Source organism: Crocodylus siamensis, chromosome 7 (genome assembly GCF_052110815.1).
Source record: "Crocodylus siamensis isolate JL-2025a chromosome 7, ASM5211081v1, whole genome shotgun sequence".
In the NCBI taxonomy this organism is placed as follows: Eukaryota; Metazoa; Chordata; order Crocodylia; family Crocodylidae; genus Crocodylus; species Crocodylus siamensis.
Window position 1 is genome coordinate 27,371,866 of NC_143401.1, and position 14,122 is coordinate 27,385,987.

The following is a 14,122-nucleotide window of genomic DNA, read 5'->3' on the forward strand; positions in this document are numbered from 1 at the left end:
TAAATTAACGTAAATCTATTGAAGTCTCTGAGTGTAGAGTTAGGTCTACTCCAATAAACACTGCATATTTTGAAAAACATTACAAACATCTACTTTGCATATGCATACATAGAACAATGTAGATAAAAGTGTATTTCCTTTCCCATTAAAGAACAAGGCAGTTACTTAATTTAGATGGAGTTTTCTTGAAGCTGGATGGCAAAGGGAAATTGCCAATATGAGAACAGAAGCACATCAATCTCTTTTGTAATAAAAAGTAGACACAGAGTTATGTTGTAGCCTGCTTTTGGAAGCTGTTTCAGATTGGTGGGCCAGCAGTATTATTCTGGCTATTTCATTTTGGTGACAATATAATTTCCTGTGTTGATGCATACCTTTGGGGTGAATGGAAGTGAATTTGAACCCCCTTCATTAATGCATCCCTTCATCCCATAGGGGTGCCAACAACATGTGCCCTGGAGGCTAGGGGAACAGTGACTGCCCACAGGCAGCAGCAGTGGTGGTGGCAACAGGGACATGACAGTGGCGAGTGGGGAGGAGGCCATTATGGTGGTGGCGTTGGGGAGGAGACGAGCACTGACTGGCAGTTAGCGACCACCTGCAGATGCCACCAGCAGTTAATTGGCGACTGCCTGCAGACACTGCTGGCTGTGTCAGCGGTGAGGGAAGGGTGATGGCAAGCAGTGACTGCCTGCAGGCACCACTGGCAGCAGCGGTAGCCAATCACAGGGGTAGCACCACCAATCTCAGGGGGTGCGTGTGCACCTGTGTGCACCCCCTGCACATTGCCAGTGCATAAGAGTGCTGTGTAGTTTCAATGGAGGAAATGAACTGAAGGATTAGAGGGGACATGGAGCCAGGGTTGGAGGAGTGTGAATCTTTCATAGTGAACTCTAAAGCTGGGTGAAATGCTTGGGGGAGAGAAAAAAGAAGTCCGAGTCTCTGTTTGAGAAATTTCTTTAACATCCTGGAATTGGGACAGATTGGACAAAAAAAACCCAAACCAAAACAACAAACAAACAAACCCCAGAAGGGAAGGGTGTATGGTGTTTTTGGAGAAGCTGGAGTCAGTTTTATGAGAAAAATATGGAAACATTTATTAACTTTCGATCCTGAAGATGAAACTTGGGCAAGTAGAAAGACAAAATTCAAAGCAAAACTCTTGCAAATGGAAGTCTTTTGCAAAGCCAGAAAAGGAGATGTTTCTATGATCCAGGGTAGTGTAGAACCTCTGCCTACAGTCCTTTGGGATAGAATGCATCAAGTAGACCTTGGAGATGATTTAGAATGACAATTAGACGCATTTTGGCCTGACAGAATTCCCCTCTGAAGCTGATGCAAGTTGTGTATGTGCAAGTGAGGGCAGAACATAGCCAGGGTGTGGGGAATAGATGTAATGTAAGAAAATTTCACACTGTGTTATTAAAGTTTGAATTGTTTCTTTCCATCAGTTTGGGTTAAGTAATTCCCCACTATCCATCTCCAAAGTGCAGGCAGTGATGCCTTTATGGGCCCAAGGGAGTGAAAGCAGACCAGTCTTTTGATTCCTTATCCAACCTTACTGCTCATATTTTACTTTGAATGAATAACTCTTCAAATCCTTTAATATTTCATTCCTATAAAATATATTTACCAAGGGGTTTTGTGGCAGTGGTAAGGCTGCGTTTATTATTTTAGAAACAGCACATGACTGGCTTTAGAGAAGAGAGAAGCAAAGAAAGCATAATGCTGCAAATCTATCAGAGCAACAGTGTGTTTTCCACCTGTTGAAGCAGTATTCACAATAACAGACGCACACAATTATTACCTGCACCTCAAAGGTAGCTTCAGGTCCTGCAACTTCTGCTCCCTGCGTCCCAGACAGCATGACAATGGAATAACAAATAGGATCATGGAGTAAATATATGCAGATATTGCTTCTCAAAGGAAGGAAAGCTGACACATTTGAGAGAAAACTTAGGGTAGAGAAGAAGTGAAGGAAAGATCATGACGCTAAGAGAAGAAGAAGGAGCACAGTACAGGAGTCTTGGTAGCCAGATGTATAATTAAAGTTTTTGCAAAAAAGAAATTTAAAAAACTGCCTTCATTTGTCACACTGATTATGGAAAACCAAGTGTGCTCTGCAATTCTGTAGGACCCAGTTCCCTCCCAGAGACTGTTTCATAATTCTAGTTGGGGATTTGTCCCCTCTGGAGAAGGCCATGGGGCTTGATTCCAGAGATAACAGAAGATGAGGAGGCTAGAGAGATCATGTTCTTGTCCACCCACTTTGGCTCCTGGCAGTCTGGCTCTAGTGGCACCACAGTACCAGACACTCCTCCATCTCTGTATGTCCTGGCCTAGGGGAACCTTGTGGTGGGCAAGAAGGGGCACAGAGAAGGTAAAGCAGTTTCATATTATAGGGACAAATTTGATGGGGCTGGAGGGGGAAGTGATTTGCATCTGTCTGCTTCTGGTTCAGGCTGCTTCTCCTATCCTAGTGCAGATTGTGTAAAGAGGAATCTCCCTGAGTCTTCTGGCTGGTGGGAAGTGAATGATATCATGCTAGTGTCAGAATCTCTTTCCTCGCAGTGGTGCAGGGAGCTGGCGGGGTGGTGAAATCACCCATGATTTTATCTTGACAAGAGCAGATGTGGAGAGTCCTGCATGCTGAGTTGGAATTTTTCTCTGAATTCCTGCCATAGTGAGGCAATGCTATAAATAGACAGACACCACAGAATCCAATTCATCATAAGGTGTAGAGTGGGTAAGGTAATCAGTAGGGTGGAAATGCTAGACTTCAGGAAAGCTGACTTCAGTGAACTCAGGCGTTTAGTCAATGAAGCACTGCCGAGATTTGGTGAGATGGGAGCCCAGGAAGGGTGGCTGTGCCTTAAGGAAATGATCCTTCAGGCACAGAGGGAGACGATTCTGATAAGGGGAAAAGGGGGAAAAGGGGCCAAGAGTCTTCCTTGGCTGACCAGAGAAATCCAGAGCAGCCTAAGGACAAAAAGGGGGACATATAAGCAGTGGAAACAGGGACAGATTACTAAAGAGGAGTATGCCTCACAGCTCACAGTTGTAGGGAGGCAGTTAGAAAGGCCAAAGCTACCATGGAGCTGAGGATGGCATCCCAAGTTAAGGCTAACAAAAAATTATTTTTCAGATATATAAGGAGTAAAAGGAAGGCCCAGGGTGGAAGAGGACCACCACTGAATGGACAAAAGCAATTGGTGACAGACAGGGGGGACAAGGCTGAACTCCTCAATGAGTTCTTTGCCTCAGTCTTCCAAAACAAGGGACAAGACAAGTCTCACATTGTAGAGAGGCAACAGCTGGGCGCCAGACTACCAAGCGTTGACCCTGAGATGTTGCAGAGTCACTTGGAAGGACTGGATGTGTTTAAGTCGGCAGGCCCAGATGAGCTCCATCCGAGGGTACTGAAGGCACTAGCTGATATCCTTGCACAGCCACTGGCAAGAATATTTGAGCACTCATGGCACACGGGACAGGTCCTGGGGGACTGGAAAAGGGCTAATGTGGTCCCTATTTTCAAGAAGGGGAGGAAGGAGGATCCAGGCAACTATAGGCCAGTCAGTCTCACCTCCATACTTGGCAAAGTCTTTGAAAGGATTATTAAGGCTCATATATGTGAGGGCCCAGCAGGAAAAATTATGCTGAGGGGAAACCAGCATGGATTCGTAGTGGGTAGATCATGCCTGAATAATCTAGTCTCCTTTTATGACCAGGTTACAAACCACCTCGACACAGGAATAGCAGTTGATATCATTTACTTAGACTTCAGGAGGGCCTTCGATACGGTATCGCACCCCATACTGGTGAACAAGTTAAGAGGCTGTGACTTGGATGATTACACAGTCTGGTGGGTGGCAAATTGGCTAGAGGGTCGTACCCAGAAAGTGGTAGTGGATGGGTCGGTATTGACATGGAAGGGAGTGGGTAGTGGGGTCCTGCAGGGCTCAGTCCTTGGACCTATACTCTTCAATGTTTCATAGTTTCATAGTTTGTACGGTCAGAAGAGACCTGAGCAGATCATCAAGTCTGACCCCCTACCATGGCAGGAAAGAGTACTAGGGTCAAACGACCCCAGCAAGGTGTTCATCTAGCCTCCTCTTAAAGACCCTCAGGTTAGGAGCCAGCACCACTTCTCTTGGAAGTTGGCTCCAGATCCAAGCCACCCTGACCATGAAGTAGTGTCTCCTGGCGTCTAGCCTGAATCTACCCTCTGCCAGCTTGTGACCGTTATTCCTAGTCACTCCTGGTAGTGCTCGGGGGAACAGGGACCTCCCCAATGCCTGCCGGTCCCCTCTGACTAGTTTGTAACAGGCCACTAGATCCCCCCTCAGCCTTCTCTTCTGGAGGCTGAACAGGTTCAGGTCCCTTAGCCTCTCCTTGTAGGGCGTGCCCTGCTGCCCTCTGATCATATGAGTGGCCCTCCTCTGGACCTTCTCCATGTTGTCCACATCCCTCTTGAAGTGTGGTGCCCAGAACTGGACGCGGTACTCTAGCTGTGCCCTGACCAGTGCCGCATAGAGGGGGAGGATCATCTCCTTGGACCTGCTCAAGATGCATCTGTGGATGCATGGCAACGTATGGTTAGCCTTCCTGACTGCATCCCCACACTGCTGGCCCATGTTCATCTTGGCAATGATGACTCCAAGATCCTTTTCTGCCTCTGCACTGACGAGAAGGGAGTTCCCCAGCCTGTAGGTATGCTGCTGGTTCTTCCTCCCCAGGTGCAGTACCTTGCACTTGTCTGTGTTGAATCCCATCCTATTCTCGTCCGCCCACCCCTGTAACCTGTCTAGGTCCTATTGCAGCCTATTCCTCCCTTCTAGCATGCCCACATCCCCCCACATCTTAGTGTCATCAGCAAATTTGAACAGGGTGCTTTTTACCCCCTCGTCCAAGTCACTGATGAAGATGTTGAACAGTGCGGGCCTGAGGACTGAGCCCTGCGGAGCCACACTGCCCACATCCCTCCAGGCCGAAAATGACCCGTCCACTACCACTCTCTGGGTGCGACCCTCCAGCCAGTTGGCGAGCCATTTGACTGTGTAGGTATCGACACCATTGTCCCCCAGTTTCTTAATGAGAACGGGGTGAAAGACAGTGTCAAAGGCCTTCCAAAAGTCCAGGAAGACTATGTCCACTGCTACCCCTGCGTCTAAGGATTTGGTGACCTGGTCGTAGAAGGCCACCAGGTTGGTCTGACTGGACTTGCCTCTAATGAACCCGTGTTGGTTGCCCCTAAGCATAATCTCCCCTGCTGGCCCCTCGTGGACATGTCCCAGAATAATTCTCTCAAAAAGCTTGCCCAGGATTGAGGTAAGACTAAGTGACCTATAGTTTCCCAGGTCCTCCTTCCTCCCCTTTTTAAAGATGGGATCCACGTTGGCCCTCTTCCAGTCCTCTGGCGCCACACCAGAGCACCACGAGTGCAAGTAAAGCCATGCCAGGGGTCCCACAATGACCTCAGCTAATTCCCTCAGTACTCTAGGGTGGAGATCATCTGGACCAGCTGATTTGAATACATCCAGTCCCTCCAAAAGTTCCCCAACTAGTTCCTCACTAACCTTTGGCCTAGGTGCACCTCCCCTGTGATGTAAGGGAGGCCCAGAGTGGGGGTGGTTGTTCCGGTCCCTGCTTAGGAAAATGGAGGCAAAGAAATCATTAAATATGTTAGCTTTGTCATCTGGTGTGATGACCAAATTTCCTAGCGTGTCTTGCAAGGGCCCCACGTTACCCGGAACCTTCTTTTTGCCCCCTTTGTATTTAAACAAGTACTTCCTGTTGTCCTTGATCCGGGAAGCTAGTCCCAGTTCCATCTCCGCCTTGGCCTTCCTGACTGCCCCCCTGCATCCCTGAGCAACTGCAGTATAGTCCTCCCTGGTGATGGCTCCTCCCTTCCAGGTAGTGGGAACAACAATGCAAAGGGGTGTACGCCTCCCTTTTAGCTAGGATGCTTTTGGTGAGCCATGTCTTCATCAGTGATTTGGACGAAGGAGTGAAGTGTACTCTATCCAAGTTTGTGGATGATACAAAACTGTGGGGAGAAGTGGACACACTGGAGGGCAGGGAACAACTGCAGGCAGACCTGGACAGGTTGGACAAATGGGCATAAAACAATAGAATGCAATTTAACAAGGAGAAATGCAAAGTGCTGCACCTAGGGAGGAAAAATGTCCAGCACACCTACTGGCTAGGAAATGACCTGCTCAGTAGTACGGAAGAGGAAAGGGATCTTGGAGTCCTAGTCCACTAGGACTCCAAGATGAACATGAATTGTCAGTGTGACGAAGTCATCAGAAAAGGTAACTGCACTTTATCATGCATCAGCAGATGCACGACAAACAGAACCAAGGAGGTGATGCTTCCCCTCTATCGGGTGCTGGTCAGACCACAGTTGGAATACTGCATGCAGTTTTGGGCGCCACACTTCAAGATAACCTGGAGAGGGTCCAGAGGAGGGCCACTCGTATGGTTAAGGGCTTGCAGGCCTATGAGGAGAGACTAAGGCACCTGGACCTCTTCAGCCTCCGCAAGAGAAGGTTCAGAGGCAACCTTGTGGCTGCCTATAAATTCATCATGGGGGCGCAGAAGGGAATTGGTGAGGCTCTACTCACCAAGGCACCCCTGGGGGTCACAAGAAATAATGGCCATAAGCTAGCAGAGAGCAGATTTGGACTGGACATTAGAAGGAACTTCTTCACAGTTGGAGTGGCCAAGGTCTGGAATGGGCTTCTAAGGGAGGTGGTGCTCTCCCCTACCTTAGGGGTCTTCAAGAGGAGGTTGGATGGGCATCTGGCTGGGGTCATCTGAACCCAGCACTTTCCTGACTATGCAGGGGGTCAGACTTGATGATCTATTGAGGTCCCTTCTGACCCTAACATCTATGAATCTATGAAAACCATCCTTTTTATCCTGGAAGTTTTGAGTGTAATTTCCCATGTAGACATGCATGTCTGCTGGTAGGCAATTAGCAGGGATTTATTTAAGTGAGTTTCCTAGTTCTATGCTATTTGCTCTCGAAGATGCAGTGGGTGTGCATTCCTATTCCCACTACCTGGAAAGTCATAGTGGCTTTCACAGCCCTACAATATATGCAGCTCTGTCAGTAACCACAGCTTCTATGGGAAGCTGCCAAGGCAAAAATCACACTTCTGTCTGAAAGTTATCCCCTGATTATAAATAACCCTTAATATGTGTAAAATTATACAGAGTTAGCCAAGAAAAACAAACCATTCTCTCTTCTTCCAGCTAAATTTGATGAAATTTTGTATATAATGTGTTTCATGGATTCTCTAGTGCAATCAGCCAGTTTCTGCCTTGCAGACAAGACTCTTATGAACATCATCAGGGAATCAGTAAAATCCCTATAGAATTTTTTAAGTTTGTTATTACTGGGTAAAATATCTATATCCTTAAATACTAGATGAACTGGAAACGAAAAAAAAAAATCAAATGTTAAGCATCTTTTTTGAAAGCAAGTTGCTTGTCCTGGGACTCCTAATTGGAAAATAACACCCCAAACAGTACAGTTTCTGAGCATGACGATGCAGACAATAACATGGCCCAGAGCTGCAGTTGTTTCACTACTCACATAGGTGGCTATAATTTTCATGCTGTTCAGTACACGTATGAAGTTTGGGGTGCATGGGTTTGTAAACAAGCTTAAAAGTACTTGCCTTGAAGTTGTAGCTCCTTTTCTGTTCTGGTTTGGATTACTTCTGTTTGAATGATACCGCTTCGTTTCCTCCTAAGGAGTTAGTGACACAACTGCTGTGTTCAGTTTATACAACGTCTATTTTTAATTGTGTTAATTATAAACCATGATCTCCTTCCCTCTGTGGATCTACAGGCAGCATCCAGTGAAAGGCAAGAACAGAGAGAAGTAAAGGTTTGAAAGGAACCAGAGCTGTGTTTGGTGTAAACACGGGTTGCTCTGCTAACTTTAGTGGAGCTACACTGATTTGCACCAGCTATGAATTATGCCCTTTTTATAGTTTGTACAGTTCTTTGTATAATTGAGTAAACAGCCACTGAATAAATAACAAGCAATGAGAAAAGTGAGGTGCTGCAAATAGGCGTCCAATGGAACTGGGTAAGATCCTAGGTTATTAATTACCATGGAATGTGAGGGGTACAGTACTGTCTGTGGAAAGTGTCATTAAAAAGCCGTATGCTCCTAGGATTTTTTTTAAGAAACTTAGATTAAACTAGCAATAACAAGTTCAATGCAGGGAATTTCCTGAGGATTAATGACCAGATGGAATTAATAGCCAGAGGTGCAGACTTGGCCAATCTGTTCCTCGCAGCTGGTCATTAATCCCAGGAAGGGTCCTGCACCTCAGTCCCTAAGTAAAACACAGCTCTCCTATGGAGGAAGAGTTATTAATTGTTTTATCTTTATATTGTTGTACAGCACATATAATGTACAGCACATTTATCTTCCTCTTCTGGTCATATTGTTACTTTCTTTGAAAAAAAATCAGAGTGAAGCAAGAAAGCTGTTCTCATGATTTCCAAGTTGCTGAAATGCAAGCCCTAGTGGAAGGCCTTCAGTATGATGTGGTGATTCACCTTCCTAAATGAGCGCTGGAAATACTTGAGCATGTGTGGGATTTTAAGTGTGCTGTGTACCTCCTCCCTAGGATTTGGTTTGAGTGCCTTAGCTCAGCCCTGGGTTTCTACTGCCATCTACTGGTGGGATAGCATCACAGCACCCCATGAGGGTTTTTTTTTTTTTTGGGCGGGGGGGGGGGTGGTTAAGTCCTTTCCCCAAATAATTTATTTACTGTAGGAACATTTTGTAAGATGGCAACAAATCCTACAAATAATTAAGTTAGAATTTATTAATTGGGTGATGGGGCAAGCATTGTCCAAGATGCTAGCTGCTCTAGGAAAATGCAGGAGGGTGTTTTCCAGGGGAAAAGAACAAGCAGGCCTAAATGAAATGATCACAAGTATGCCAGATAGAATTCTTCCATCATACAAATGAACAACCACAGCAGTTCTGACATGCAGAGCTGTCATTTCCTAAGAGAAATTGCAGATTAAATTTAACTCCATTAAATAGTCCTTGTCCCATCTTTCAATGCCTCCGTTATGCTTGTCAGAGTATACAAAAAATGAAATTAAATTGTGTTCACAAATCTTATTTTTTTAGGTGCCCTCTGGAAAAAAAGATCTCACTGTGCCTTCTGTGGACAAACAGTAGAATCCTGCTGTTAAAGCTGTTCAATGAAAGCACCCATGCCAGAGCAAAAAAAGGACTGCCCCCACCAAAGTCAAGGAGAGTGTTGCACTAGATTTGAGTCACTACATACTTAAAGGTTTCTTCTTCTCTTGAAGAAAAATAGGCAAGGGCAAATTTTCCTAGAATCTATTGGTAAGCAAAAAGAACTGGGGAAGGCTCTACACACAGACTGCACTGGAGCTTGGAATCTGCATTATGGACAACATGGGAAGTGGCAAGGCTTCCTTCTCCATGGTGCCTGACTAATCTGTCATTACTCTGTTCTTGAGTAACCACTGTTGTGTGGTTTAGTGTACCCAGGCTTGTTCATTCTTGAAATGGGCACCAAGGACACCCCTCATTGTCAGTTTCAGTGCTAATTTAATGGTGTGATTGTGGACCCTGGTCTACTCATGTTGGACTGAGACTGCCAATTCATGTAAGTGCAAGGCACATTAGCTGGTTGGCTGACCCAAGTGTAACCCACCAATATAACAGGAAAACTTTGCACTTATTTTCTCTTCCATTCCTTTTCATTACACCAATGCAGATGTAAAGATGCATCAACTTCCCACACAAGCAATCTTCATTTTTGTGTGGGAAAACAGCAACTTCTTTATTTGTAAGAAAGCTGGATCATTTTCAGACACTCAAACATCACAAAAGCCCCTTGATTCTCAGTGGGTTTCAGTACATGCTAGAATTTTTTCCACATGTTTCTGGTGTCAGTGCAGTATTTTTAGCACCTCAGCTGAGATCCCATCTCTCAGCTTCCTCTTCAACATGGCATGAACGCTTTTTATGGCAACCACTTGATGACGCTGGGGAGGGAACAGAGAGCAGATGAATGCCCATTCAAGTTAGGATCTTTTCATGAAGGAACTTTCTTGATGAAGAGGTAGGGGGAGAAACACTTGAAACAGATTGAGATTATTTCTTAAGAGAGTGGTTTGCAATATTTCCCAGCTGTTCTATATTTAAACAGCCTTTTCTTCCCAGCCAAGGGACTCAATGCTGTATAAATTGCAAAACCTATAACAAACAGATGCCAACAATAAAGTCCCCAAATACTAATGATTCCATGAGGTGGAATCTCCCCGAGTCCTCTGGGTGGGACACAGTGGAGCTCCAATCTTTGACTGGGGCCTGTAGGCAGTGTTCAAGAATAAGGATGATATTATAGGATATTTCATTCCACAAATCCTAGTATTTTGCAGACTGATATAAGCTTCACCCATTGATGAAATGCAGCCACCTCTGGGATGGAAGTTGAGAGTCATTCAACAGCAAACCACAATATGTTATAACCATTTAGTGCGGAGAATGAAAAGGTCCAACCTTAACTGAGCTATTGGTGAAATTCATGCTGGCTTCAAAAATGTAAAGAAAACATGGTCAATAAATATTTCTAAGTAGAATATGTGTTACACTGTATTTTTAATTTACAACTTTAGTTGTAGAAGAGGATTAATTTTTAAGAGCTATAGAAGACTATGGTAATTTCCCAGACTTTCTCTTTACAGGGCTCTCTTATGGTTATTTGCAAGCAGATTTCCTGACACCTTTCCTTTCTTCATTTAATTTGATGTCCAGGTTTCGGAGCTGGCTTAGGAATCCTGTGTTTGGGCAGATTTCCCTTTGAGAATTCACTGTTTTCAAAGCATCCACAAGTGTCATATCTTCATGGATCATTAAAAAGGCAAGCACAAGAGATGCTGAGCGGCTTATCCCCATGGCACAATGAACAAATACTTTACCTGCAAAGAAATAGAGAACACACACTGGTGGGCTTTAGAATTCATAAGGTAAGTCAGGCAAAAAGGAGTAAAAATTACTATAGTTTTGGATGTCAAAAATCAATTAGGACGATCAGTTGAAACCTGATAGTCATTGATTGTCAGCACACTCTAATGTTGTGCTGGTTCTGGACACTGAAGCTTTCCAGTTGCCCACAGGTCAACAACACCAATAGCTATACTACTAAACAAATGCTTGGGAGTTTATGGGGCCTTAGAATTTAAACCAGTGGCTTGGCCTCCTTGATAATATTTTTAATTCTGTCATAGGACTAGTTAAAAGCAGGGGTTATTCTTCCACAATGTTTTGTTTTTTTGTTTTTTGAGGGGTTATTTGGCTTGGAAATCTGAATATAAAGTGGTCTGGTTAAAAGTGAAATATGCTGTGCAGAAAAATTCAATGTGAAATTGTTGTTTTGGTCACTCTTGGGAATTAGAATTTAAATACCTCCTGCTCCCCTTGTCTCCTACAGATTGGGATCCCTGGGAGAACTTATATCTCCTATGACGCACTACAGGCTTCCTAGTTTTTGAATGTAGAAGCAGTGCATTGTAGGAATCCTTGGCAATTGTGTTGCAGCAGGAGAGATAGAATGCAATTGGAAAACATGGCCCATAGAGAAGAATGGGAATAAGAGGTAACCAAACTACCAATTCTGTTTCTAAATAGCAAAATTTCCATTTCCAACTTAAATACTTTTGTCTTTAGCTATCTGAGTGAGTTGGGCCCTGACTTGTGTTAGTTCATTGACATATGCTGTCTCTCAGGGTCAGTATGAAGCAGAGCTATAGGGTCTGATTCAGGTAGGCACTCTAGCATATGCCTAACTTGAAGTGCTTATGTCCATTTCTCCAGAGCACAGCACTTATGGATGCAACTTGATGACACACATATGCTTAAGTGTGTTGCTGAATCTGGGTCTGACTCCCCAGCTCTTAGTACAAGAAGTAGATATTGACATTGAATCTTGCTCATCAACATAGCAAACACGTTTTGCTATATTGAGGATTCAACATTGTTGTTGAATCCTGCTCCTCAACATAGCAAACACATTTTTGCCACCTCCTTACCTCCTGGCGTGTTTAAGGCTTTGTGTATGAAATTAGCAGCATCATAGAAAAAGATACTTAAATCAAAGGAAGGGTCATCAAACGCTTCTACTCCATAGTACTCTATTTGCAGATCTCTGTAATATCTGGCTCCTGTGTTGATACTGTATGGCCCATCTGCTGCATTTAGGATGTGAGTAATATTAAGGCTTTGAAGAGTTGCTTTACTTCTAGCAGCCCATCTGTTGAAAGATGATGAAGGTTTCATTGAGATCATTGTTGACTTTTTGCATTAAAATAGAACTGTTTAATGTGGGTGCCCAATCGCCTTGGGGAAGAATGCAAGCATTTCAGCTTCCTTTACAGAGTAGTGAATGACTAACAGATGACTGTTAGACTCCCAACTGCCTTGCACCTGCCTGTCTTAGAGAGATGCCTACTGGAAAATGTGAAATGATATTACAGAGAGGAAGGGGCAGCACAAGTATAGACCCGTTACAGAGAATACTAACTATTCAAGTGACTCCCTCGGTTGCTAGTCATTGAGAATGTGATTCAGTGGATAGAACAGTGGACTCTAGCAATCAGGGCTTTCCTTCAAGCTTCCGTCCAATGAATTCTACTTCTGATGAACATTTGCCCAATGTGTGAGAAATATGAAATGTATAGGGCACATATGAGCCTTAGAGGTGTGGTCTACATGGACAAAACATCTTGAAGAACCAGTTAGGCTAAGTGCCTTTTTTTTAGGTTCCAGTCCTTTTTCTGATTCAGCGTAGGATCTTGGCCATTCTCATGTATCTTTTGGTTCCTATCTGAAAAATGGGATTAAGTTATCTCACATGGAAATTAGGCAGAAGACAGGGTAGAGATGCACCTTATGAAGCACACTCCATCTGACTAAGTAAGCTCAGGTTAAAGAAGGCTTATTCATAGATTCAAAGATTATTAGGGGCTAGAAGGGACCTTGCAGATCATCAGGTCCAGCATCCCCCCGCACCCCACTTCTAGGCAGGAAGACAACTGGGATTAAATGACCCCAGCGAGGTGACTTGTCCAGTCTCCTCTTGAAAACCTTCAGGGTAGGTGACTGCACCACCTCTGGAAGGAGTATATTCCAGTCTGGACACCCTGACTGTGAAGGAGTTTTTCCTGGTATTAAGCCTGAAGCAGCCTTCCAGGAGTTTGTATCCATTGGTCCTGGTCTTCCCTGGGGATGCCCTAGTGAACAGTTGTTCACTGAATTCCTGATGTACTTCTCTGATATAGTGGTAAGCTGCTATCAAGTCCCCTCTCAGTGTTCTCTTCTTTAGGCTAAAGAAGCTCAAGTCCCTCAGCCTTTGTTCATATGGCTTGCCTTGCAAGTCCCTGATCATATGGGTGGCTCTTCTCTTGACCCTCTCAGGTTTTTCCACATCCTTACTGAAGTGCAGCACTGTTGCAGGGCATTAAGGTGCCTGCTCCTCTAAGCAGAACTGTCTAGGGAGCCCAAAGAGCCAGACAGAAGCCCACAGGTGCAGGTTACTATGGCAACAAGCTAATGAGCAAATTAGCTTGCATCTGCACCTGGTCAGCTGACTGGACGAGGCAGGGCCCTGGGCATATATAAACCCCAGGGCTGGGACCAGAGGTTTAGTTCTCTGGCAGCAGCTAAGGGGAAGGACCCTACAGGTAAGAATTACCCAGGGATGCAAGGACTGTCTGATATGCTGCATACTGGGCTAATGGGGCTCCAGGAGGTCAACAGGTACCGTGACACCTACAAAGCACTTAGTGCTGAGGGAAGTTTGACTTTTTAAAGGGACAGAGCACACCCTGAACCACTTATATTATGTTATAGCCCAAGGGCTCATGTTTAAGTTGCTGTTTATAAATACTGGAGGATTGGGCTGAGGCTACTGGGGAAGGAGGAGGCCTCATTGGGGACCCACTATGGTGTGGGGACCCCAGCACCAGAGAAGGACACAGTGATAAGGGGATGAGCAGACCCCAGCACCAGTGTGAGGTGCAGAAATAGGGTTGTGGAGAGCCCAGCACC

At 44.9% G+C, this 14,122-nt stretch overlaps 2 protein-coding genes and 1 long non-coding RNA gene across 6 annotated transcripts in view; 1 reads left to right on the plus strand and 2 right to left on the minus strand.

Annotated features, from left to right (window-relative positions):
- The window catches only part of LOC149859634 (dual specificity protein phosphatase 13B-like), a 49,304-nt gene extending 41,359 nt beyond the window's left edge, over positions 1 to 7,945 (minus strand). The window contains exon 1 of one of the 2 annotated variants that reach the window (XM_090056627.1): positions 7,689 to 7,945. The gene's annotated coding sequence lies outside the window, so the exon portion shown is untranslated. The remainder of the gene's footprint in view (positions 1 to 7,688) is intronic. The other variant, XM_090056626.1, reaches the window with a different exon arrangement.
- The window catches only part of LOC149859633 (uncharacterized), a 125,385-nt gene that overhangs the window by 54,371 nt on the left and 56,892 nt on the right, over positions 1 to 14,122 (plus strand). The window contains exons 2-3 of the long non-coding RNA XR_016443430.1: positions 10,832 to 11,043; positions 11,508 to 11,672. This is a non-coding gene — a long non-coding RNA (uncharacterized LOC149859633). The remainder of the gene's footprint in view (positions 1 to 10,831; positions 11,044 to 11,507; positions 11,673 to 14,122) is intronic.
- LOC149859635 (dual specificity protein phosphatase 13B-like) overlaps positions 10,657 to 14,122 on the minus strand; it is a 43,512-nt gene continuing 40,046 nt past the window's right edge. For all 3 annotated transcript variants that reach the window (XM_090056631.1, XM_090056632.1, XM_090056633.1), the window contains 2 exons: positions 12,106 to 12,326; positions 10,657 to 10,995 (listed from right to left, as the gene is read on the minus strand). In XM_090056631.1, the coding sequence (XP_089912757.1) occupies positions 10,775 to 10,995; positions 12,106 to 12,326 (442 nt within the window). In that variant the 3' untranslated portion in view covers positions 10,657 to 10,774. The remainder of the gene's footprint in view (positions 10,996 to 12,105; positions 12,327 to 14,122) is intronic.